The sequence below is a fragment of the Rosa rugosa genome, chromosome 4, assembly GCF_958449725.1.
Source record: "Rosa rugosa chromosome 4, drRosRugo1.1, whole genome shotgun sequence".
Taxonomy (NCBI): Eukaryota; Viridiplantae; Streptophyta; class Magnoliopsida; order Rosales; family Rosaceae; genus Rosa; species Rosa rugosa.
In genome coordinates, this window is record NC_084823.1 from 17,912,736 (window position 1) to 17,939,309 (window position 26,574).

At 38.3% G+C, this 26,574-nt stretch overlaps 2 protein-coding genes and 1 long non-coding RNA gene across 4 annotated transcripts; 1 reads left to right on the forward strand and 2 right to left on the reverse strand.

The window, feature by feature from the left end:
* The first annotated feature begins 2,958 nt into the window (after nucleotides 1-2,958).
* On the forward strand, nucleotides 2,959-7,494 carry LOC133706420 (uncharacterized). 2 transcript variants are annotated; one of them, XM_062131948.1, is made up of 2 exons: nucleotides 2,959-3,118; nucleotides 5,106-7,494. In XM_062131948.1, the coding sequence occupies exon 2, from the start codon at nucleotides 5,435-5,437 to the stop codon at nucleotides 7,346-7,348; it is 1,914 nt and encodes a 637-aa protein (XP_061987932.1). In that variant the 5' UTR covers nucleotides 2,959-3,118; nucleotides 5,106-5,434; the 3' UTR covers nucleotides 7,349-7,494. The 2 variants fall into 2 exon arrangements, with proteins under 2 accessions (XP_061987932.1, XP_061987933.1); XM_062131949.1 differs by having other exon boundaries at nucleotides 2,968-3,118; nucleotides 5,136-7,494.
* Nucleotides 7,495-7,628: 134 nt separating this feature from the next.
* On the reverse strand, nucleotides 7,629-14,603 carry LOC133706423 (uncharacterized protein At5g08430-like). Its single transcript, XM_062131950.1, has 10 exons — nucleotides 14,255-14,603; nucleotides 13,922-14,052; nucleotides 13,061-13,140; nucleotides 11,811-12,001; nucleotides 10,074-10,908; nucleotides 9,661-9,773; nucleotides 9,039-9,098; nucleotides 8,704-8,754; nucleotides 8,503-8,573; nucleotides 7,629-8,035 (listed from the first exon to the last, which is right to left on the reverse strand). Exons 1-10 carry the CDS (start codon nucleotides 14,255-14,257, stop codon nucleotides 7,891-7,893), a joined length of 1,680 nt encoding a protein of 559 aa, XP_061987934.1. The 5' UTR covers nucleotides 14,258-14,603; the 3' UTR covers nucleotides 7,629-7,890.
* A 147-nt stretch (nucleotides 14,604-14,750) lies between these two features.
* On the reverse strand, nucleotides 14,751-16,411 carry LOC133706750 (uncharacterized). Its single transcript, XR_009844706.1, has 2 exons — nucleotides 16,205-16,411; nucleotides 14,751-15,387 (listed from the first exon to the last, which is right to left on the reverse strand). It is a non-coding gene; the product is annotated as an uncharacterized LOC133706750 (long non-coding RNA).
* Nucleotides 16,412-26,574: the final 10,163 nt, after the last annotated feature.

The following is a 26,574-nucleotide window of genomic DNA, read 5'->3' on the forward strand; positions in this document are numbered from 1 at the left end:
CGAACACACCGACCGTACGAGCAAAATTTGTTCTTGTGCCAAATGGTGGCTAGACAACGAATTTCTGATCGGGTTCAGTTTGGCTTAAAAAAGGATTGATGAATGTGTCAGTATATATTCGGTCAAAGGAAATAGCTTTTGTGTAAGGGTTTAAATTTCTTCAAACTACCAAAATTTCTGTAATTTTAGCTTATCAATATTTGAGCGATATTATAAATATCTTCAAGAATAATTTTTGAGTATTAATTGACTGAAATTGATCATAATTTTCATAAATATGAAAAATATTCATTTCCTTGAAGCCAAAATTTTGACCTTGTTTTCAGTTTTGTGTTTTTTTTTTTCTTTAATTAAAATAGAGGATCAGGTAATATTAGTCCCTCGTTAACGATCATCGCACAAGGCGCCTATTCCAAAATAGAGACAGGACCACTGCACCCAGGAACCCACCGCTCATTCTTCTATTTTATTTTATTAAAATAAGAAAAATAAAAATCACAGCAAGTGGTTCAGTGAATGCACTGGGTCACCCCCCACGGGAATGTTCAAGATATGGAACCCCCACATCCTGCGTTCAAACGTTGGGTTTGCTTAATATAATTGTTGAATTATAAATGTGGTTAGGGGAGGGCCTGTAATGCTCTGTTGGCTGTTCGAACCTCAACAGATTAGTCTTGGGAAGCCTTTGGGATAGTGCGATCAATCTGAAAAAAAATAAAAAAATAAAAAAAATAAGAAAAACAAAATAATGAAAGAGGGGGACAAACCAAAACCTCTACCAATATTCGATCAAAAAAAAAAAAGCCTCTGCCAATATCAAAAAAGAAAAAAAAAAAACATTTTAAACTGAGATAAGAACTTCTATCTTCAAAAGTAGCAAAGTTTTTTCATAAAACAAAAATTTGAGTACTAATCTCAAACTAACTAACCGACATCTACAATCCAGAACTGTAATTAGAAATGCCAGCTAAATATCTGCAAGTGCACAAGAAGGGCCAGAATCCCTTGACTCCCTGAGCTGCACGAAAGCGACAACGCTGTTAGGTTTGGGGTTAATAAAAGAATTCATTTTCATTTTCATTTTCTTTTTGGGGAAAGAAATATGATTGGAGGAAGAGGAGAAAATAGTAATTAATTTTGGGGCGACGATGGAGAGGCATAAATAAATAAAGAAAGAAAGCATAGGGCAGTCCGGAAGGAAGGAAGGAAGGTCAGGCCATGTGTTGTTGGGATGTCACAGAAGGCGGCCACCAATGATGGAGAAAGCCACGTCACAGAGTCGTGCTGGTTTGCTTTGATATTGCCTTCCAATAATTCTCATCATCATGCATGGCCCCCTTCTGTGTTCTGTCGTTTAGTAGAGGACAATTTCACAACGCAAGCAAGTGGTGGGGGCATTGATTCCTTTTTTAATTAATTATTACACCCTAAATGGGCGATGTATGTAGAAATCTAGTAGTACACGCTCGAAACGCGGCACGGATCTCCAACTAACCAACCAAAGTACCAACTGTTGCTCTTCTGCCTAATGGGTGCTTGACACGTGTTCGGTACGCAGCGCAATGGCACCGTGGACCTGAGGGAGACCTGGTGTTCAAATCCAGTTCAGTTGTCTACTGTAGACTATGTGTCCTCTGGCTCCCTCCTACAGACACTCTAGGTAACAAAAATAGATAGATAAATATACATAGAAAGATGTAACACATAAAATCTCAGTTACATCATATAATAATTTTGCCTTAAGGATAAATGAGTTTGTCTAAAAGAGGTAAAATCATAACAAATGATATTTAATTTGATCGAGGCTCATAAAGAGGCATCTTTACTCCTAATGATTGAGGCTTTTTAGAATAAACTCGATCAACAAATATCTAGCTTGTGCGGAGATAAGCATGATCATGTGCTATATATGAGATCAAATCAATATCCTAATGGTATCAAGGCTTTTTTTGGATAAACTCAACATATATCTAGCTTGTAAGAAGATAAGCATGATCTTGTGCTATATATGAGAAAAATGATGCAAGAACAACATCACCTATAAAAGCGACACAATGTCAAATAAAGTTTTCAAATAGGCTGACCAACCTAAATTTCACATCCCTAGGAAGGTGATAGGAAGAAGAAAATATGAGAAAAATCATGAAAGGAACAACCACTAGGATGAAACCCTAGCATTTGTTGTCTCACCGTAGAGAAATAACACCTTTATTTGACATAAAGTCTCAATTTTAGGATACATGAGAGTTGCATTACTTCAACATCAAAAATACAATTAGAGTAGGTCACTTGACTACAAGTGAAAATTTTAGGCTGTGGGCACTAAAGAGGAAATGTCGTGATGATCTGCACATAGACCTTGTATGCTGACTTGAGAAGTCACATAAATAAAGAGAAAAATACTACCATGATTCTAACAGTTAACAGTTAAAATTACACAAAACGACTTTAAATGAATGTTTTAAATTAACAAAAATGTTCTCTTTCTCTATATTTAGAAGTCAGATAACAAAAAATTAACATGGAGAGCCATTTCATTTCATGCAACTGTTAAAATGAAGAAAAAAACTAAACTAAACAAAATAGGGGAGGAGTCAAAATATATAGTCGGCTAAAAATCTTAAGAATAGCACATATAGAGCGGCAACAATTTTACGCGGCTGCTGGCAAAAGGGTAAAACTGTCTTTGCAGACCCGGTCGCTTTCACGAAAAGTATGCATAGTCCAAATCAGGAGGAGGGGGCCCCGTATGCCTCGGAGGTTTCTGACAGTTAGTGACCCCAACCAAGGCTATTTATGGTATTTCACAAAGTAAAAGACCATGCTAAAGAGAAATGACGAAGAAACGCAGAGGGCCGCCCAAATCAAAAAATAGTGGACAATAATGACTTAAATTAAATTAAATTAAATTAATAGGAAATATCGAACCCTCTTGTGTATACCTAATATTAGTGGTCTTTGCCAATTGCCACTGCTGCTTGTTTATATTTGTTTCGTTTTCTTCTTTCTTGTTAAAGCTTTTGTTTCAAGAAGAAAAATTTCCCAACTTTAAGAATATGTCCTCCTCTTCCTGCTGTTGCTTCTCAGATCTCCACCTTGGATTATATCTTTCATCACGGTATTCATCTCTTCTTTCAACTCTGTTTCACTCTTTCTGTGTCTCTGGGATGTTTCTTGTTCTTTTTTTGGGTAGTTTTGTATTGGAATTGGTTCTGTACAAGGTTTTCAGGTTTTGAGTTATGGGTGATTGTTTTTTTTTTTCATGTATTACTTTTGTATGTTGGAGTTTTTAATGGACCAAGTGCTGTATTTAACTCATTGGGTGGTTCCAGTTTTGTTTTGTTTTTTTTTTTTTTGATATATATGTTTCTAAATTTAGTTTATATGGGTACTAATTTGGCTATGGTAATCTGGGTGTTTGTGATCTAGTTGTGTGTTCTACCAACTTCTTTGTTGTAAGACTTCTTATCGTAGTTTTCTTGTAGATCTTGAAAAATAGTGTCTTGTTAACTATGGATTTGGGTTTTGACTTTGTTGTGTTTTTGATCTGTTTTATAGCTAAAGTTAGATGGTGTATATGGCATAATGAAAACATCTATTATTCTGAAGGAAAGTAAGAAACTTGATGTTGAAATTGTGGCCCTGATATCGGTTAGTATTAGTTTTAGATGATTCTGGAACAAAAGTTATTTACCTGCTGAAAACCACATGTGTCTGCAGTTATCTTCCTGTTTTTAATACAATAACAATTACCGCTGGGAATTGGCCCCTACTACCTGTTTTTGAAAACCTCCAAAGTCAAGAATTCAACTCAGATTGCCATACAATCGCTTGGTTCCAGTATGTGGAATAGCAGCGGAGTTGAATGCATTTGAGTCATTCTCGTTCTCTTTAAAGTTCAAACCTTTTTTCATGATCTCTAAGCACGTCAGAGTGCCAATATTGTCATTAAGCTAGATGAGCTTTACCGCGGTCTGTCACTGTGACATCATCATACCAAAACCAAGGATTCCACATATTGCTTCGTCATCAAATTTTTGCGACTATCTCAATGATGAAGTGTAAATGCAATGCTTGTTGGACCATTTGGGTAGGAATAGAGCTTCAGTCGATGGAAGTTTGTAGGTTAAGGTCAACACTTCCGTCTTCGGGTTGTAATTTTATAATAGTAAAAACTTGTGCAACTCAAATAAAATTTGTTTGTGGTGTTAGAGAGGATGATTCAAATAAAGGTAAGTATGAGTAGTCAACCATGGAGTATGGCAATTTTGTGTCCACGGAGTAGTTGAGAGTATGTCCTGCATTTTGTGGAAATCCTTTGGTTTCCAAGGACTTCTAGAAATACTTGGATGTGCTATTTGTTGAGTTTAAAATTTTGTAAGTTGGGTTTAAGACTTTAAGATCATTCCCATGGAGTTGACTTTCCTCGCTTTTTTGAAGGTTGCAGTTTTTGTTTAGGTAAATACAAAAGATCCAGATGTTATTTTAAGGACTAGGAAGTGCTTTGTTGTTGTAAAACTCTGCTGCAACATGACAAAGTATTTCTTTGTCAAAAAAAACATGACAAAATATTTTAGAAACTATTTACTTCTCTGTGCTTTATGAACGTTGGATTGTAAACGTGAAATTAATGGTATTGAGTGTGCATTCTCTTGTTTCTGCTGCACCTTTGGGTCATGGGTTCATGGTTATGAGCTTTGAGTTATATTGGTGATGATGTTGGAAATTATTTGGTTTGATAGTTCCACTTCCAGTTGAATATATTAGAATATAGTTGTGGCTGAACTTGCAGAATATGATGACATCAATATTTAATTGGTATGGTGTATTGGATATTCACACACATTTTGTTTTGATTTATGGAAAAAATCCATGCATAGATCCAGACTCTCTTACTTTGCTATTCATTTTGTCAAACAAGGGCCATGTTGACTTTCTGAAACGTTGTTTCTACTCTGTGGTAGTTTCCTTTGTTTTTGTCTTTGAACTGGATAACTGCAATTAAGTTGCATGATTTTGTTTTCAATATTCTCTGAAGATGTTGTTTCTTCAATTTGGTTCATACATTTTATAATTAGTCTTTTCTGTTTTCCTCTTATTGTCAGGGTTAATGAAGCTCAATGATTTTTCATCAGGGAGCAGAACAAGCCCCGACGACGTTTGCAGGTTGATATCAACTATTCTCATAAAGGGGTTCTATCCAAGAAACGTAATCAGATATTTTCAGAAGTGAGTGATTTCATATGAATGTGTTGGGATGTTGGAGCTTAATTTGAGTAAGATGGACAGGTCAGATACATCAGGCTTTGTTAGCAGTGGAGATCATGTGTTTGGATTTTGTCTACTTTTTCATTTAGTTACATGGACCTGAGAACTGTATGTGGTGAAAGAGTGATTTGTTATTTTGGTCTCATAAAAGCGCAACTCTCAGCAAATGGATTTGAACAGGAAGAGCATACTATCTTCCCACGATGGGGAGATCACAAAAAATGGCAACTATGGTGACACCATTCTATGTTTGAATAGCCCTGGCTTAAGTGGAAGCAACACAACCAGGTATAGATGTTCTCAAAGCAACTTCAGGGTTGACTCTTCCAGTGCGCCTGATGACAGCTGCAGATTAGTACTTGGATTGGGCCCAACACCAAGTGAATACTGCAATGATTATTACAATTTTCAGGTTACAAAAAATAAAGGATTGGCCACTGCATTATCTCAGGGATTTGCATCTGAGGGTGATTCAATCCTCCAACTTGGTCTCTCTGGAGGGACTGTGGAAGCTTCAACGGTGCTGGATTGCGCAATTTCAGGAGAGACTGATGTTAATATGTCATTTCTCCGAAACCATGATAATCAACTCTCGATTCCAGTTGTTGATGAAGGTTCTACTTCAGCCAAGAAATCAGGTGGTTATATGCCATCACTTCTTTTTGCTCCGAGAATGGACAGCACCAAGGTTTCTTTGCAGACCCGAGAACTCTTGGAGCTTGGGGCCAAATCTCAGCTGAGGTATGAACCTTCTTCTACAGAAGAGTACTCGGCAGGAACAATCTCTGAGCAGGCAACTACAGAAACATCTTCAGACTACCGAACTAGCAATCCGAAGAAATGCAAGTTTTTAGGCTGTAGAAAGGGAGCACGAGGGGCATCTGGTCTTTGTATTGGTCATGGAGGCGGACAGAGATGCCAGAAACCTGGGTGCAACAAGGGTGCTGAGAGCCGAACGGCATACTGTAAGGCACATGGTGGAGGGAAGAGGTGCCAGCACTTGGGATGCACTAAAAGTGCTGAAGGGAAAACAGATAACTGCATAGCTCATGGTGGTGGTAGACGATGTGGCTATTCTGGAGGATGTACCAAGGCTGCACGAGGAAAGTCGGGGCTTTGCATTAGACATGGTGGGGGTAAAAGGTGTAAGGTGGAAGGCTGCACTCGTAGTGCTGAAGGACAGGCTGGTTTATGTATATCTCATGGTGGTGGCCGCCGTTGCCAGCATGAGGGGTGTGCAAAGGGAGCCCAAGGGAGTACTATGTATTGCAAGGCACATGGTGGTGGAAAGCGTTGCATATTTCAAGGTTGCACCAAGGGTGCTGAAGGAAGCACACCATTATGCAAGGGACATGGTGGAGGAAAGCGTTGCCTTTTTGATGGTGGTGGGATTTGTCCTAAGAGTGTACATGGAGGCACTAATTTCTGTGTTGCTCATGGTGGTGGAAAGAGGTGTTCTGTGTCAGGCTGCACGAAAAGTGCCCGTGGCCGTACTGATTGTTGTGTCAGGCATGGTGGAGGAAAGCGATGTAAGTTTGACAACTGTGGAAAAAGTGCTCAAGGAAGCACAGACTTCTGCAAGGCTCATGGTGGGGGAAAGAGATGCACTTGGGGAGAGGGAGAATGTGAGAAATTTGCCAGAGGCAAGAGTGGTTTATGTGCTGCTCATAGCAGCCTGGTCCTGGAGAGGGAGATGAGCAAGGGAGGTCTCATTGGACCCGGACTTTTCCATGGGCTTGTATCTGCATCTTCAACTGCAGGAAGCAGTTTTGATTACACTCATTCTTCTTCAGGAATCAGTGTTATCTCCGACAGCCTTGATTCGCTAGAAAATCCAGGAAAAAGGCATCTCATACCGTCGCAGGTGTTGGTTCCTCTATCAATGAAGTCCTCATCATCCTATTCAAATTTATTGAGTTCTGAGAAGCCTGTGGTAGAGAGAAACGGGTATGGAACTGGTGTTGGGAGCAGTGACGGGAGAAAGAGCTTCGACTTCAAAATTCCAGAGGGGAGGGTCCATGGAGGACCTCTCATGTCACTATTTGGTGGTAATTTGAAAAATGCTATTGATGGCATCTGATAAATACTAGTTGATGTCTTAGCATGTAGATTTTATAGTATTGGGACACACTTTGATGATGCAATTGTGTATAATATTTGCTCAATGACTCGTACATAGCTTCTGTACTTTACTGCAATGCAAGGGTGAATGGGTGATTTGGATTTTGTTTATGTTCTTAATTATCTGAGCTAAGCTTGCTCGGACAACGATTTACAAACATGCTTGCTACTGGATTAGATCTGATCATATGTTTTTTTCATCTCTTTCCGTATATATCTCATTCACTTGCATATATTTTTCTATAATTTAGTGTTGCAATATACATGTTCAGTAACTGTTATTTGGTTATTAGTCATTCCAGAAACGAAAGTCATTAAGAAAGATAAATCCCATTACCAAAGCTGTTTTCTCAAAGAAAAATAGCAAAAGCACTCTGAAGGAAAAGCAAACTACATCAAACTTGTCCACAAGTCATATCACTGAAAGCCAAAAAGAGAAGTTCGGATTGCTCAAGGTCAACTTGTTCACCCCAACAAGATCAATTGTAGTGAGCAGACACTTCACTGCTTATCAATCACCACGGAGTCCAGAGAACCCGATTCAATGTCTATAACCTCAGGAATGACCTCTGGTAACTGCTTTAACAGTCGTTCCTGTTCAGATGGTTTCTTTAGTCGCTCTCTTTGTTCCAAATATTCAACTAGCGTTGAACACAAAGCAGGTTAAGGTTCACCACCATTTTATCCAGGAGAGATAGAAATACAATATTTTGAGAAAAAATGATACAGCAAAACCCAACACCACTTTAATAATAATAATATAAAAAAAAAGAATGAAATACTCGAAAAGGTTGTATCGTTATCTATAAAAATATGACTAAATGGGGATAAGAAAGTGCAACTTTTATTTAGATTAAGCACCTCACTAATTTAATTTCTGTCTATATTTTTTTGGTAAGCTTTTAAGGAATTAGATCAGCAATGTGTACCCAGCTTATTACACCCATATTCCCCTCATGTGTTGGCAGTACAAAAACCTTGGATGAATGCTAATACCTGGTGCATGTGCAATGTGTTTTGGAGAATTATGACAAATAAATTACTTGAAGCATTCAAAGTAGTGATACCAAACTTTTACTACTGCAGACTTGCATAAAGACTAAGGAAGGATATTCTCTTCTCAATCCTTTCTCGTTTGTGTAATCAACCCGATTTTGCAATCTCACCAGCTCTTTCTGAATCCACTGACAATTTAAATACATAAGATGCAGAAAGGATCAGAAAATGTGAAGAGCAATACATTTGAGGCTGGCAAATAATGAAAAGATTTAGGCATTAGATATGTCAAATAGGCAAAAAGTTAGAAATACCTACATGCTTAGTTATGTCCTCATGCAGAACTCTCGCCTTCTCTTGAAGCGCAACCTATTAAACAATAACTCAGGTTAAGGCTGGGAAAAATATCTATGTATGTGTGGTAATGTACCATTACACTATACAGCCTGATTCAAGAGTAAAATCTGATAAACCACCGTTTTGAAAGCTCAGAGCAAAAGAAAAATTTACATATCATACAAGAAACAAGCTCAGAAGTCCACATCTTTGTGGTGAACCCCAAAACTTTGGCTCAAAACCCAAAGGAAAACTAAATAGAAAGGATCTTCATTATCATTGCAGTAAGATCTCTAAGAAGAGAAAATTAAACTTACAACTGTAGGTTTCTTTAGCAAGCCTTCAGCCATGTGTTGGCGCAAATCTTCACATTCTTCCTGCAAGTAGGACAGTGGAATTCCATGAATGGAGGGGAATTTCCAATCGAAACTTATTACCAAAGCAGCAAAACAACCTGTATGGTTCTAGAAATTATATAATTCTCTAAAGCTTAATCAGAACCGCAAATCATATCTTGTCCATCAAGACAATTTGGGAATAGTATGAAAAGTTTAGCTTGTCTCTCAATTATCACATAAGTATTCTACAGACATTTGGAATGTTAAGGCAGCTAGTGGGACAGTTAAGTTCAGTTTATTACATACTCCTTATGAGAGCCTGCTAGCAAATAAGGACAACATACATTCATGTCTCCCAGGCCAAAATGTTCTATAAGTTGATGCTTACACAAGATAATCAATTACAAGATTACATTGTCATAAGAGCTCTAAGAAGTTCATATCAGGTCCAAATGTTTGACATATTGACTCTTGAAAAGTCACATCTCCATACAGACAAGCAAGATGAATCTCAGTCTTCTATATAAATTATATATACCCAGAAATTAAGTGTCAATTCATTGTTGTAAATGTGAGACCTATTCAGCATTCAACCGGATACCTGAGTGAAGTCAGAATCTGATAGCAAAGAAATGGGAATATCTCTTGTAAAATGGGAAACTTGCAGGAGAATTTCAAAGTATGCTCCATTAGTTGCCATGATTTTCTTCATGCCTGCCAGAAAATAAAATAAAGTAGAATAAAGAATATCTTAGTGCAATATTATATCTTAGTGAAGGTGTCAATATAATATCATCTTTACTAAAGATCAGTCTTTAATGTTGTTATATTCTCATTAGGGTCATATCCATTCCCAGATTGTTATTTTGGCCAACAATTCAATCATAGATACATCGAGAAGTTTTCATTGACAAGCATACAACCAAATATAAACTACAAGGGCAGTTATCTAATCTGGCATTATTAACACAATGAATCACATAATTAATATTGACTCAATAGCATATACAATACCTTTAACTTGTGAAAGCTGGTGACTATTTCTCTGAAGGTAGTCTTGAGGGTCATTTTTCACTCTCACAAAACTCCCTAGTATCTTGCTTTCTGAATGATCAGGCTCCTTCAATAACTCTTCTAGTAAGCTCCTTCTTATGTAAACAAACTTCATATTCTCAGCAATAATAGATGCAAAACAGCTTTTATGGATACTAGGAGCTTTGTTTTCATCAGTTGTTATTACATCTGAGCTCACTCTTCTCTTCTTGCTCTTTGTACCTTTGTTCTTATCTTCCAATCTGATTATATCTTCATCCTGACTTCCACTATCCTCTATTATCATAATGTCTTCTGCAAAATGTTCCTCCAGAAGTTGATATAATTTTGCCATATTGATGGATTTCTGTTTGAAGATAGAATACAGACTATTATCACATTGAACCATTTTCTTCTGTTTTGGGAGGTCATTATCCTTGATGTAATAAGAGATGATAGACTCCACTTCAAACCGGGATAACTTCTTGGTCGTATCCTTCCCAATGGATCTGAGGAACTCAATGAGAGGTTTGGAACCCCATCCTATAAATTCCATTGGCTGAAATCTCTTCTTTTTTCCTACTGTCTTCTGAAACTCTATAGCACTAGTGTCGCCGTCTGATGTTGTCAGGTCTCTACTTTCGTCACTATCACCATTATTTACTGAATCAAATCTGCAATTATGATTTTTTCCCTTTAATGTGGCATATGCGGAATAGACATCATCCAAAGTAAAACCTTCTTGTTCCTTTAGGATTTCCCAACACTCTTTAAACAGGCACTCAAAAGTATCACGATCCTTGAAGTCTATTTTCTCCTGAAATTCAACAACCACACAACACAAAAAGAAACATAGATTATGATAATCTATATCAAGTACAACCATGATAATGAATATTAAAGAGACTCAAATTTAAGCAAAACAGATGCTTTTTCTCATCGCTTTGAGCTAAAAGAATTTTCAATAAAATAGTGGTATTCATAACATGTATCAAGTACAAAAACTCGCAGTCGAACAGATCTCTTGTTTTCATTAAAAACACATCTAATAGATTTGATTATCTGTAAGCAGATCTCCAAAGATATGACATAAAATTTCAGATCAGGAGAATATAAGTACCTTGTTTGTAAAGAGTAAAATTATGGGTTGCAGACAAGCCAATACCCCTCTCTCACTCCTGACCACCCCGAAAATTTTCCAATGAGAAAAAATATAAAACCTTCAGATTGCAAAGGAAAATGATATACTTTATACATCATTATCTGAGTTCATTTTACATGTGTAGTACATGCGGTATTACTCGTTACTGCATGTATATCGTTATCTGACTTCAATATCACAGGTGTGAAACATACTATTTTACTTGTTACCTATCTGACATCATCATACATGTGTTAGTACATGCTGTATTACTCGGTTACTATTGAAGTATCATTACTTTCCAAAATGTGTATACTGGTTTGAACAGCTACAGGCCAGGAGGTGATTAATTTTGTACTTATTACCCTTTCATTTTTCCTAAGTTTCTAAAACGAAATAAGTTTCCATATAAATCCAGATTACCCAAACGAAACTGCATTCATGTGGAAATGCCTAGAAATTTAATTAAAAGCTGAAGAAAAGGTAATGATCAAGAGAGGAAGAATTGCTGCTAAATGTCACTAAATCATGTAAAAGAGATTCCTAAAATTGCTAAGAAGGAAGATTAGTAAACATACTCCTTCTAAACCATATTCTGAGTTTTCTTCTGCAAGCAGAACAAGCTTTAAACAACTCTTGCACAAGCCATTATTCCCTTTTAGCAGCGTAAACTCAGAAGCACTGAAGCAATCTCTACATAATGATGCATTTGGACAGCAAAGGCAATGAAACCTTGGGGTACTAGAGCACACTGAACAAGAATGCCTACCTGAAAAACAGAAGTGCATCATCCTTTAAAGTTCTATACATAAAATGTACTAAAAACATTAACTAAAACTATTTTACTGCAGTATTTAATATGTGCATTGATGCTGCAACAGAAAATTTACAAGCATAAAAGCTGGGTTTCTTTAACACTTATATACCTTGTCTGTGTGTGAATTTGACTGTGTGAAATTTTTTACATTTGTTAAGAAGTCCAAAGAAAATGCAGATTGTTAAGTAATATATATGCTAGCTTTCAGGTTGATTAATCAGTAGATTAATGACCTTGTCACAATAACCCTCATTAGTATATATAGAATACGTGTGAAAGGTGAACAGTCGTTAGCATCATACGCTAGCATTTGGAACATTGAATGAATGATAAGTAGTCAACAGAAACACTAGTAGGGGTATTGTAATGCAGCAGCAATGACTTGGTTAGAAAAGAAATATCCACTTTGGAAGCCTAAGACTAAGCCCACCCCATTTTGGTCCAAAGGAAAGTCTCCATGATAGTCTAAGGGTCTTGCCAGGTTAATTTTCAGTTTTATGCAGAATAATTATGAGCCTAGTGCTTTTAAGAGTCTATTAAAATCTTAGGGTGAGTACTCAAGGGTCTTGAGTGTGTCTTTATGTCTATTTAATAAGTATTGAAGAGTCTTATTATTAATAAGTCTTTAGTAGTATTTTGGTGTGCTAGGAGTCTAAGGGTTGTGTTTGAAGCCTATAAATATGGTTATCTAGTGTAAGCCAAATCAGATTGGAATGAATTAAAATTGAATCTTTTTGAAGGCTTGATGCCTTGGCTTCTCTCCCCTAACCTCCCTCATTCTATTTCTCCCTTCTACAGCTAATACCCCTCTGTTTCTTCTAAAATCTTTCTGCTTTCTTAGTCTCTCAGCATTCCCCAACTCACCCTAGTATAATCACCCCAAACTCTGCTGCATCATATTGGTAAGGAGGGTGGGGAATTGGATCAGGATTAGAATTACATCCTCCAATGTAACAAAAACAAAGAAAAGAAAAACACCAGTACATCATCCTCAAATGATAAGTATCTTACGACAAGTCCAGTGCCTTTCAGAGTTCATGAAGGTTTTCTTTTTCCCCACGCATCCCGGATGGTAAACTTTAATGCAATCCCTGATATCGGTAAAGGTGTTAAGAAGCATCAAACATGAAACAGAAGATACCAAAGAAGACGCACAGATCTTCATATAATGTGCATAAGTGCCATGAGGACACAAACTACAGGTTGAGGTTCAACACAAAAAAAAAAAAAAAAAAAAAAAAAAAAAACTATTAGCAATGCACACGACAGAAGTTTCTGTTAAATGAACGGCATTTAGTAGAAACTTAATTATCTTTTATTGATCCTCAATGGTGCCTTTCATTTATCTTAAACACTAAATAAACCAAGTTCAGACCAAAAAACAAAAATTATAATTACTCTTTATGTTACTAACCAGTAACCACACATTGTTTTGCATTTAACATACTTTAGATTTAGAAATAGAGAACAACAATGGTTGTAATCATATATAGCACGAACAAATATTGTATCAATGTCATCCTAGTAATAAATTTTATAATTTGGATCCCAAATTCAACCCATTGGTATATGAGATTCAGTTCTCTTTGGTAAATTTTAGTTTCTATTTTTTTTTTTTTAAATCGGGATTTGGAACCTGGGAGGTTTAGTCCCACGCCCGTTTTTAGTTTCTAATTATATGAAGCACTACTTGGAAAACAAGGCCGAGTCAAGCAAGCCCAAGTACAAAGGGAAGGAAGGGAATGTTTTCGTTGACTACCTTAGTTTCTTGAATGTACAATACTTCATCTTCAGAATGCCAAACTAAGTTTGATCAAATCATTCCAAGGAAAACATGCATACCCAGAGTAGAGAAGGAAAGTAACAACTTACTTGTAGTCGCAAATAATAAGATCTCCACCATCTTTGCATTCGAAGCACCAATCCTCTGAATCTTTCTCTTCCTCTACCTCCAACACCTCCCTCTTCTTCTTGTTCCTCATCCCTTGCACACCGTCTAAACCCTAATTAAAACCCATAAGCAAAACGAAAAACCAAATTAATGAGTTTTTGCTAGGAAGTCTAAAACCAAAAACATATGAAATAATCCAATCAAACCCAGAAGCAAAACAAAAAACCAAATTAATGAGTTTTTGCTACGAAGACTAAAACCAAAAACATATAAAATAATCCACTCCTTTGCTAAATGAATGGTAGTAGTATTACCATGCAATGCAAGGGCAATAAAGTCTCTCTTTTCCAATCGACCTCCAACGGTTGAAAGCACACCTACTGAGAAAACTTGTATCAACTCAGACTTGAGATGTTTACCGACTAAGAGATTGAAACAGCCCAGCTACAAAGGAATATACCTGGAATAGGACACTAATTTATTTTGTATTAATTGCAGAATTAAGATGACCCTATATACACACACGCACGCTAGCTTTCAGTAAAAAAAAAAAATCGATGAACATTGATATTCCTCGCTTTTCCCAATGTCTTCACTAAACCCTAAACGTTGTGATTGTCGCTTCGGTTACACTAGTATAGGCCCTTTGTAGGTGATTTCCACAGTACACTAGGCCATGTTGGCTCTACTAATCAATCAAATTCTGGCAGTAGTCATATATTTGCTGTGGAATGGAAAGGTACTTTAATTCTAGGGACGATGATTACCATTGAAAATAAAAAAGAGAGTCTGTTAAGCACTCGAGCCAAATATATATGCATTGGAACTTGAGTTATATCCATCTCTTTTATTTTCATCGATTTTTTTTTTTCAGCCATGAAAAGGGATTCATCAATTTTTTGTTTGTCCAGCTATAAAAAGGAAATTTCATACCAAATTAAAATACAAGTCCACCAAAGTGCGAAGTGCCAAACCAATTTCATACTCAATATATATACCATTTATAGACACGTTCTAAGAGAGAAACCCTAGGGTTTAGCAGAGTGCGGCAGCCGAGGCTCCTCCGGTTGCAAGCTGGTCTAGTGCGACAGGGCTTCTTGTCGCGGGTCGGGACAACTTCGGGCGTGGTTGTGTTGGCTGGGCGGTCTGATTCCAGATCGAAGGAGGTGGTGTTTGACGCTGGTATTCGGTGGTGGAGGAAGAACAGTCGATCGACGAGGACAGACTGATTGGGTCTGTGCGAGACGGAGCCGGTGGACTACGGTACGCATCGGGATCGGTTGGGGAATCCTGCCGGTTTTGAGTGCAGGTGAGTTGTAGGTGATCGACAACTTTCTCGGCGCGGGGAAGTGATACGCTAAAAGTAAGCGCGCAATTTAACCCTGCAAAATGTAGTTGTCAGTATAGAATAAGTAGGGATCGTTCAAGCCGTGGATTGAGGGTACACCTGTAATTGCATAAACAAATAAAGAATTAATAAAACTAAAAAGTATTATTTACAAAAATAAAACAAAGAATAGAAATATATACAAGTTAATGTAAAAAGGGGGTTTTAGGATTTTTAAATAAAAAATTAAAAGAAACAAAAACAAAAATGTAAAATACATATACATGGGGTGAAACGCAAGGAACAAAGATCAAAACCACATCCATATGCAAGAAATCCAATTACAATTCCTATAGTTGATTATCTATGTCATGAGAAAGAAGATGACCATATGAAACGTTAGAAAGCAAACGATTTCCCATATTTTACTTTCCTTCAATATTTAATCTAAGTGAAAGCACCTAAATTAAACCTATTGAACATGCAATCATAGTCTAGAAAGCTAGCTACTCAAGAACACATTCAATGCATGAAGAACAAAAAAATGATGTCAACCAAAGTGCACAACCTAGTATGAAAAAGTTCATATCTATTTGCAATCCTCCTTAATTGATTTCGACTTTTGTCCAAAGCCTTTACTACTTATGATTTAGGGTCACAAAACTATTAGGTGAATTGTTTACCTAAATCTAGCACCAATTACATGCATATATCCTAAGTTGGCCACCAAAGAACATAAACATATAAAAGTTTTCTGTAATTCAAAATCAATTAAGCAATCTCACATAAGCAACATAAAAATCAACATACAAAGAAATTGCAACTTTATTTCAAAACATATAAACGGGCTTTAAACTTTGCCTTTAACGTCATGTTAACTATAATTCATAACTCTACGAATCAAACAAAGGAAAACAAAAGAAAGTATGAAATACACCGTGAAAGATGAATGACAAGCCTTGAGACGAAGAACTTGAAGATCCTTGAAAGCAAGCAACCTTCTAGGGACGACACAAGGGTGGATGGCGGGTAGGATCTTGATGTATTGCATGACTTCTTCTCCTCCTTGGTTGAGAAGCAGAGCTTCTGAAGACTAGAGAATGGAGAAGAATTTTTGGTGTTTTGAATTATGGGAGAAGTGGTGTGTTAGTTAATTGGTGTGTGAAGTTGTCTCAATGATGCTCCTATTTATAGGAGGATGACAACTTAGTCTCCAAGTCTTCATGAATCTTCTATTAATTTCCTTGAAATTATCTGCTCATGCCACACAACTTCAACCAATCAAATAATGTCACGTCAGCTCTACTATGTCATCCAACCAATCAAAAGTCTTCAAATTATCACCTTGATTCTAGGGAGATTATTTTTGAATTAATTACATGATTATTTTCTTATTTATCTCCTCAATTTTGGCCAAGGATGGAGTGTAGAGCTCAAGGAATGTATCTGGACCTGTTTTCAATCTTCTTGAATATTGTAAATCCATTAAAACTCTCCATGATAAGTTCACAACGTCACTTTCCAGAATCTTCTTTTATTTTCATGACAAATCATGTATTTATCCCCCAAAATTACTCATTTTACCTCCAAGACCCCTATAATATCTAGGGCTCTTCATTTTGCCGAAAATTCCCAAGTATTCTAGAAGAATCTTGAGTTTTGAGTCATCTTGAAGCCACACGGTGTCCTAGTGCCCTCAGGTTTCCTAGCCTCATCAGGATTCCTACTTTGACTGGGATTCCTAGTCGGACCAGGAATACTCCATTTCTTCATTTCAGCTCATTTCTGCATCCCTTGTGCCTTGCCTTTGTCATCTCCAACGTCTCACATCTTTCTCATGTGTCTTTAAGCTCATTTCCTTGTCATTTTCTCTGATGTACCTAGAAAATAGAAACTAAATTAAAATTGATTTATTTAAGGAAATAACTAAGTAAAATATGAGGAAATAACTATTCAAACATCGCATTAATATGCCCCTATCAGGAAGCAGGGCGTCTAGTTTCTCTGGTCTGCACGTCTGCGGTGGTGGATCATGGGCGGGCCGGCCACCAGATGCAATGACGGCGGTGTTTGCAGATTGGCAGCAGGGACGAGAACGGTTTGCCAGCCATTTTGCCTGGGTCTGGGCCTAAGTCTGATAGGTCCAATCACCAATGGGCCCATTTGAGTAGGCCTGGTTCCCTTCTGAATTGGGCTAGGGTGGAGGGTGCTTTGACACCCTCATCTATTACTTAGTGCTTGCTGTGCGGGCCTGGCTCGAGAGTTTTGACCTCCTTGGGCAGTGTTGGGCCTTTAAGGTCTCTAAAGTGCCTGTCTTAATTCAGATCATGGTTCTACGGAATTGGTAATTATCTCGAGTTGGGCTGGAGAAAGCGGCTTATGGATGAGGATTAGACTCCTATTAGTTTGCTGGGAAGTAGCTTTCTTTTCGTACCACAATTGCGTGTCTGGCGGATGGAATGCTAGAAGATGATTTTTCCTCAGAAGACACGGAGTTGTTCTTTGTTTATGGGTTTGCTTTACAAAGCGGGCTCAAATTGACTTATAATAAGTTTACATTGCTTAGATAGGAGCTTGGTTGTTACCTCACCATTTTTCTATCTTTAAGTGTATGATAGACTCTGGCTATTTGGCTGGTCATCTAATGCAATGAACCTATATTTTCAAAAAAAAAAAAAAAAAAAAAAAACCAATTTCATACTCAAAATACTTTCTATTTTGCCCTTAAGTTGTGACATGTTGATTATTTAGAATAAAACAATACTGAAGAGGGTGGGGTGGTAAGTTATAATTCCAATATTGTAAATGTTATGGGTTTGATTCTCACTGACATATGTAAGGATAGGGTGGGCTAAGATTTTTTTTTTTTTTTAAATATTGAAGAGGTCACAAATTTAAATCTCATTGACATGATAAAATGGAGGAGGTGAGAAAAAGTTATTGTTTCTACTAAATTTCTTTTTCTTTTTTTAAATATCTCTTATCTATACTATTATTATACATTAAATGTTTAACGATGGATATTAGAATGCCATATCTACTAAAAAATGAACCCTAGCAGAACTCTGCTAGGGCTGAGAGAGCGCTGCCCCCAGGCCTGGCGACTCTGCACCTTCCTCCATTCTCAATGGCGGGCTATTTTGGCATCATCTTTGATGTTGTATCAATTGAGTACGGCTGTGATCGTCTCTCATCATCCTCTGAGTTTCTCGGAGCGACCGCAACATGCGCAGTCTTGTATCGCAGCCTTGGTTTTGCCAATCCAATCGGCTTTCGGTGGGAGATCTTTTCCTATTGCGCTTTGCAGGGAGGAGTTTCAGGTCAAATCCATATTTGAAGTGGGTCGATTACGACCCAAATGTGGGCGACTAAAGTCGGTGTCAGGCGGCTGCATCACCGATGGGGTAAAAGGCGAGGGTGACCCCTTCTGGAGAGAGACGGCGACACGACGACTGAGTCTTCTCCGGCGAGGGTTGGAGGAGTTGCGATTCTGGCATCGTCTGTGGATCAACTCGAAGATGTGCTTTTCCAGGTCATTCGCTCGACTGCTCTTCCCAAATTGCTCTCTTCCATCAGCATCGGCGGAGCGACGAGTTGTTTCAAGAGGGGATGGCGGTGCTGCTGCTAAGATCGGTGATGGTTGGGTGCCCAGTTGCCTGGGTGGCCTGAGTATTTCCAAATGGCTTACTCTTCTTGGGTACGCAGAGCATCGCTTCTTGGGCTTGGGCTCTTTTTGCTGCATCAGTTTCATTTTTGACTTCGGGCCAGATATGGATCCGCATTTGGGACCTAATTCGGATCTTGGATCTGAAACAGCTGCTCATATTGTTCTGGTATTGGTTCTGGTTATTGAGTTCGTCTGCCAACATCCGAGTTTCTGACACCCTCGGTCTTCTTCCATGGTTGCTTGGTGGTTCCTGGCTGAAACTAGCATGTAGGGAGTGTCTCGCTCTCTCTTCTCTCAGCTTTCGTTGTTGTTGGAAGTTGCATGTGTTACTTGACTTGTAAAACCCCAGAAATTTGTTATTAAGTCCTAAATGTTTCGGGAACTATTAAAGTGTTCGATAACACGATTTCGTGGTTCAAGGGTGGAGTGGAAAGTATTCGAACAATTATTTGCTCGGAATGCTTTGTCTCAAGAGTTGACTTTTTTACGTTTGGATTCTGTGAAAACTTCCTTCATGAAAGTCGTAGAGCGCGTCGATACGAGTTCGTGCATATGTGGAATGCAAAAATCAGAGTTTATATGAATTAGTTATGAATTTTGGAAGAAATTTCCATTTTAGTATAAAGCTTCCATTTCTGGAAACTTTCCAAAAAAAATTTCAGTTTCCAAAAAAGGAAACTTGGGTTTCCTTTCTCTCTCCCCAAGCCCGAGCTGCTCTCCACTTCGCCGGCGTCGTTCTTCCTCCTCCGGCCACTATAGCCGGAATTTCTTGAGGGGTTTTGTTGCCCAGAGGCTAGGGAAGGATTATCCCAAGGTAGCTTGCAACTATTTCACTTGTGGAGGACGAATTGAAGCTTTGAAGATCTAGGGTTTTAATCGGCCTCTTTGTGTTCTAAGGTAAAATTCAATCAATTGGCTTATAATTTGACTTTGATGTAGTTGGAAAAGTTGTAATTGGAGTTGAGATGAGGAACTTTTGTGTTGGAAGTTTTGTCAAATTTTGACTTTGGGCCGGCGGCGGCGCCGCCACTGTGGTGGTGGTTTCTGACCACTTCCGGCCACCCGAGGAATAGTTTCTGTCCCTCTTTTTATTCTACACATTAATACGATCATTTTTGGAAATCATTTCAGCAAGTTATGAATTTTCAAAATTTTAGGGTTTTCGGTTCAATCGATTTTCGATCCGTGAGGATTCAGCAGTCCGATTGACTTGTAATTTTGATATATTGATCATATAAGTATTCCGGAGACCTCGGATGGTCTCAGATGAAGTTTCACCTCAATTGGCATTATTTTCGAGATTTTAGGGCCAATGGGTGTTCGATATATAATCGTTTTCGATTCGAGTACTAAGTTAAGATCGTATTGTACTTAGGTGACTAACAGAGTGTATTCATTACCTTATCTGCTGTAAGAGAAGACGCAGCGAGATTTTGAGGTGAGTAAATCTCACGTGGTTCATTTATAAACCGAGTTGTTTAATAGTCGGAATTAATTGATAATTGTAAATCGTTTTTGAAAACAAAGATTTGTTTGAAATAATATGAACTCGATCGACTACGGTTCATAGGGCTATGGCTCACAGGTAAGAAAATGAATTTAAGTATAAAACGAATTTCTTGGTTTTAATACATATGAACTATAGTTGGTATTAGTGGTCATTCCTGCGTGAATGACTACGTGTGTGTGTGTGTGTGTGTATATATATATATATATATATATATATATATATATATATATTTACGTGAAATATTGTAATACCCCGAAAAATCCAAATTAATTTCCGTGGATTTTTAGAAATGATTTCACGATAGTGGGAGCGAGTACGAGGCTTGGAGAAGTTATGGAATTAGTTCGAACGATTAATTTTCGAAAACGAACGTTATTTAGGAGGTCTCAAAAAGTGACTTTTTATACATTGGGAATTTGGGAAAACTTCATTCATGAAAGTTGTAGAGCGCGTCGATACGAGTTCGTGGACATATGGAATGCGAAAATCGGAGTTCGTATGAGAAAGTTATAAGCGATTGAAAATCGGGAAAATTCTATAAATACAAAAAAAAATTCCGGAAATTGCATTGGAGGACAGAAATTTCAGAAACCTATATTTTCTCCCCAATTCTCTCCCGAGCCCAGATTTGTTCCTCTCTCTTCCACCGGCCATATCTCCCTCCACAGACCTCCGATCGACTTGATTCCAAAAGTATTTTCATTCGCCTTGAAGTCAGTTAAAACTTCCTAGAAGACATCAAAGTGAGAAAAGAACCATGGAAGGTGCTAGGAGGCCGAGAAGCTGCACAGCTCGAGCTGGAATTCGCCTGATGCTGCTCTTCCTTCACCGGCCGATATCTCTCTCATCCAACCTCGAATCGAGTTGATTCCAAAAGGGATTTTGCTGGGCCTGAGCTATATTACAACTTTGTAGAAGACATCGAGGGGAAATAACCAACGTGGTAGCCGCTACAAGTCGAAGAACACGGTGCAGTCGAGCTGGAAATCACCTCCTTTCCCCACCGTCGTTCTCCCTCCTCCGGCCACCTTTTGCCGTGATTCTTGAGAGGATTCTGCACTTCTGAGGATGTAGATCATTTCCCCTAAGGTGGATTGCATCGATTTCATCTGTGGAGATCGAATTGGAACGAATTCAAAACTAGGGTTCTTCGGGTTTCAAACCTTATAAGGTAAAATTCTACTTTTTGGCTTATAATCTGACTTTGGTGTAGTTATGAAAGTTTCAATTCGAGTTAAGATGAAGAACTTTCGTGTTGGGAGTTTTGTCTAATTTTGACTTTGGATGGGTGGCGGTGCCGCCACTGTGATGGTGGTTTCCGGCGACCTCCGGCCACCCCAAGGACAGTTTCTGTCCATTTTTGTGTTCTACGTGTCGATACGATCGTTTGCATATATAATTCATAATTTTTGGATATCGTATGATTAAGTTATGAATTTTTAAGTTTCGATCGATTTCGATCGTTCGATTTGTGATCTGTGAAGATCAGACCGTCCGATGGACTTGTAGTTTTGTTATGTTGATCTTATGACTGTCCCAGTGGCTTTGTGTGGTCATGGGCGAAGATCCGACCGTTGGATCTTCGTATAATTGTGAAATAGTGATTCGGAAGGCGATTCGTGAGAATCTAACCGTCGGATTTTCGTATAATTTTGAGGAGATGTTTGTTAGAGTGATTCAAGAAGATCTGACCATTGGATCTTCGTGATAATTTTGGAGGATGATCCTAAGGGCGATCCGTGAGGATCCGACCGTTGGATCATCATATAAATTCGATCTGGCCGTTGGATCATCATTAAATTAGAATCCGACCGTTGGATTTCCGTATATGTGTGGTTTATGAATGATTGCTAAGTTAAGATCGTATCTGACTAGGTGATTGACGGTTTGAGTTAGTGGACGATTGTGGATCGTATTTTGAGCGGAATTGAAGACGCAGCGGGATTATCGAGGTGAGTAAACCTCACGTGGTTCATATTACGAACCGAGTACTTTTAATTAATTTATTTTTTGTCGTCATTGTGTGAGCTATAGTTGGTATTAATGGGCATTCCTGTGTGAATGTCTATCTATATATATATTATTTATGTGAAATAATATGTATTGTTGAAATTGTGAGATATTATGTACTGTTATGGTTGTGTTGAGTTTATTGTTGAAAAGCAACAATATTGTGAGAGGTATTAAATTTATTGTTGAGAAACAATAAATTGTTGATTTGTTGAGATATATTGATCTGTGGAGATCAATAGGTCACGGGGGTGACCATGGCATCTATTAGTGCACCACGCCCTTGTACCGGGTAGGTGGAAACTAATAGCATTAAATCGTGAACCACGCCCTCGCGCCGGGTAGGTGGAAACGATCAGTTAGAGCTCTAGTCTGTCTGCCAAATGTTGAGTGACCTTATGAGGGTAACGGGGAGTGACTCATAAGTGTATAATATTTATATATATATATATTTATATATATATGAGAGTGAGAAAGTGAAGTGGTTTTGTGGTGATCATTGTAATTGTGATGTTTCTACATTTCTATACTTGAGTTAAAGGAAATGTATTTTATTAAATCAACAGTTCTTCTTGTTTACTCATACTGGCTGTAAAAAGCTTACCGGGTTTTGTGTTGTTGCAACTCCCGGTACACTATTCAAATTGTGTAGCGGGTAATCCTACAGGACAGGAGAACCAGGACGGTGATCGTGCGGTTAGAGCAATTGTTAGAGTTTTACAGCAATTGTACGTTGTGAGGTGTGTTATGCTCATTTGAGCTTTACAATATTGCTTGTGAGAGTGAATTGTAATAATGAACTCGAAGTTTCGAGATTTGGATTTTGTAATTGTAATTATTCATGTTTCGGATTTGAATTTATTATTCAAAATTCGGGGCGTGACAGTTTGGTATCCGAGCGTAAGGTACATATTTGGTGATAATCAGTACTCCCCGAGTGATGGCCCGTCTGCAGCGGATCCCCATCATATACTCTTCGGTACTGGTATAATCATTGGGTATGTCTTAGTATGGGGTCTAGACAGCGTGTATGTCTGTAGGACGGTAGAGTTGTCTTCTAAGTTCGTATTAGAATAAATTTAGTTTCCGCAGGTTGTAATCTTCGAGGAATAGAGACCTCTAGATTTAACTCTGATGAGTCGGTGAGATTTGTTTTATGGAAGTGAGGTCCTTTTGGATGTTGAAGTGTTGGTTGAAGGCATGATGTTGACCTATGCACGTACCTAGTGTGGATACGAGTATGAATTGTTATAAATTTTGTCTTCTTAAGTTGGACGTACAGACGTTTGGATGGGATGTACGTATCAAGGATTAAATATCTTGTTTTGTAATGAGATGTCCTTGTGGAGTTTGTTAGTAGGGTTGAGGTTAGGAAAGAAATTATTGTGGTTACTTCTTCCTTGTGCTTGTAAGTTGTTAAGCAGGGTTTAAGGTGCGAGACAAGAATTTTATTTTGTGCTCGATGGTTAGAGATGAGAGACCATTGTTTTGGGTTGTCGTTGAGTACTATAATTCCTTCAGAATCAGGATTGTTGGTAGAATTGGAAATAGTAGTAGTTTTGATGATTCGGAATTTGAATTGAGTTCGCGAGACGTGTCTTATATACGTGGTTGATGTTGCTTGCATCATTTTGGAACGATACGTTACGATTCAAAAGGAAAACTGGATTTGAAATTTATTCATTTGAACACCATGGGTTGATGACCTGACCGTGACTTGTGAATATAGTTTTGTTCAAGTGAATGAAATTGAATTTTGTGGCCTTTGTGTGGTGAACTAGTTTTCTTAAGTTTTGGATCATAGTATGGAGATGGACTGCAGTGAATTTGAAGTTGTTGTGTGTTTTAAGTTTAAGTAGGCGGGACACTTAAAGTTTTGCAAGGGAGTTGATTTTGGTGTAATTAATTGGGAGAGTTAGAATCAGTTCTTGTGAATGATGTTGGATGAGAGTGTGTGCCTTTGGTGATTGATTTTAGGTGATATAGTTAAACGCAATTTCGGATATTGATTTTAGTGACTTTGTTAGGTATCCATGGTGGTTCAAGTGAATTACTATGTGATATGGAGTTTGATTCGAATTCTGAATCGCTAAATGTTAGGGATTGAATTGTGGTGAGTTTTTGTTGAAGCAATTGATAGATGGAATTATCGAGATTCTATAAGAGTTGTAAGAGTAACTCTAAAGACGTGGGTTTTTCCTAGCTAACTCAGGATGTGTTTAGCTTTATAAATCCCTAATCCTATCGATGAAATTGTTGTGTTTGGTTTGACTCAGAGGATACTAGCTAGACCTCGATGCGACTTAATTGATTGTTGGATTCTTTTTGAGTGATTGTTTTTATTGCATCATTATGAAAGATGTGTGCAGTAGAGTTGTTTATGGTTTTGAAAATAGTATTGGGTGACCAAGGTTCGATCCTTGGTGTTGTCGTTGGTTAAACAAAAAGAAAGGAAAACATGCACACCATCTTATTGATTTTATATTACAAAAAAAAAAAAAAGGAAAACGAGGACTATGCTATGCTAAGCCTAGTCAGCAGCTCCGGATGGATTGAGGCTGAGCTCAAGAGAAACGTTAGAGCCACTGTTGTAACCGCCTGAGCCACCAGAATAGTAACCAAATACGCTACCTTCCTCGGATGTAGTCTTCGGGTTACCAAAGACGTCCTCGCCGTGCACGGGGAACAGAGGAAGAGTTTCAACCTCCTGGTGATCTCCTCCTCGTTGTTGCAGGGATGTTCGTCCTCCTGTTGTGCCAAAAGAGTTGTACTGGTATTAGTATTGAAGGGTGAGGAAGAATATGAAACAAAATTTAAATCAAGAAATCCTTCATTACCAGTAGAATAGGTGGAACCAAAGTTGAGATCAATGGATCTACCATCATCAGTAGAACTAGTGGACCCAAAATTAATGTCAATGGATCCACCAGCTGGCCCAAAATTGATGTCGATGGATCCACCAGCACCAGTAGAACCAGTGGACCCAAAATTGAGATCAATGGATCCACCAGTACCAAGAGAACTAGTTCCCATGGGCACTGGAGCAGCCTGATTACACCTATTCATCTGCTTCTCTCGAGCCCTGACGTTCTGGAACCAAAAGTAAATGTTCTTACCCTCAACATGTCCATACTGGTTCAGCTGGAGGCAGATCTCGTGAATGTGCTCTGTAGTTGGGCACTTAAATCCCTTGACGCAGTAAAGATCCTTGAGGATTCTTATTTGTTCTGGAGTAGGAATCCACCTGGTACGGCTTCGCCAGAAATCCATGTTGGCACTACTTCCAGCTGCTTGGGTGTTTCCTCCCTCCTCTGTTGGTTGCTGTTGTTGTGGTTCCATTTGTTGCGGGGTTTGGAGCTCCATTAGTTGCAGAGTTCGTGGCTCTTGGGTCATGGAGTGAGAGGATGTGAAAATCGAGGAATACATGGTTTAGTGTTTGAGGGAGATTTTGTTAGAAGGATTGGAGTTGTTGAACTGGTGATTGGAGATCTGAGATTCTCAGAGGAAAGATGAGATCGAATCTTCAAATGGAAGAAAAGATCTGAGAAAGAAGGATTGAAGATTTGGAGGAAAAGATTGAAGATCTGAAAGTTCAGAGGAAAGATGGGATTGAATCAACTAGATGGGAGAGAAGATCAGAAGAGAAGGATCGAAATTGATGAAGAAAGGATTTGAGAAGAGAAAGGCTGAAGAGTTGAGAGAGAAAGACTTGAGCTCGGAAGAAAATTTCTTTTCTTTTGGAGTGAACAGTTTTTCTCCAGAATGCACCTATTTATAGAACAAGGTGAGCAGATCTCCACCGTTGGATGAACGATCTCAGAATTTGAATCCACGCGTTGGATTAAAGTCGCCCCGAAACCCGGAAAAGCTGTTGGCGCGTGTTGAGCGTGTAAGGGGACAGGCCGAACCTCGAGACGCTGTGGCAGACAGCTTTAGCCGAAAGTGATTTGCTTTCCGTAAATCACGGAAGAGACGTGTCGTGGCACGTGGAGTGTACCGACAGTTTGTTGTTATTCTATCGCTTATGATAGAATAAATAAAAGAAGTTGCATGGATAGTAACGAGAGCAGCTGGTGCTCTAGTGGTTGAAGAGCAAGGCTCTTGTACAAGAGGTCAGAGG

Bases quoted from the DNA above. Each gene is read 5' to 3' on its own strand.
- LOC133706423 (XM_062131950.1), bottom strand. The intron at 12,002-13,060 runs GTAAGATACTTA...TCTGTTTTTCAG, and splicing joins TGAAAGGCACTGGACTTGTC to GTAGGCATTCTTGTTCAGTG. The intron at 8,755-9,038 runs GTAAGTTTAATT...ATTGTTTAATAG, and splicing joins TGCTAAAGAAACCTACAGTT to GTTGCGCTTCAAGAGAAGGC.
- LOC133706420 (XM_062131948.1), top strand. From the start codon at position 5,435: ATGGATTTGAACAGGAAGAGCATACTATCTTCCCACGATGGGGAGATC.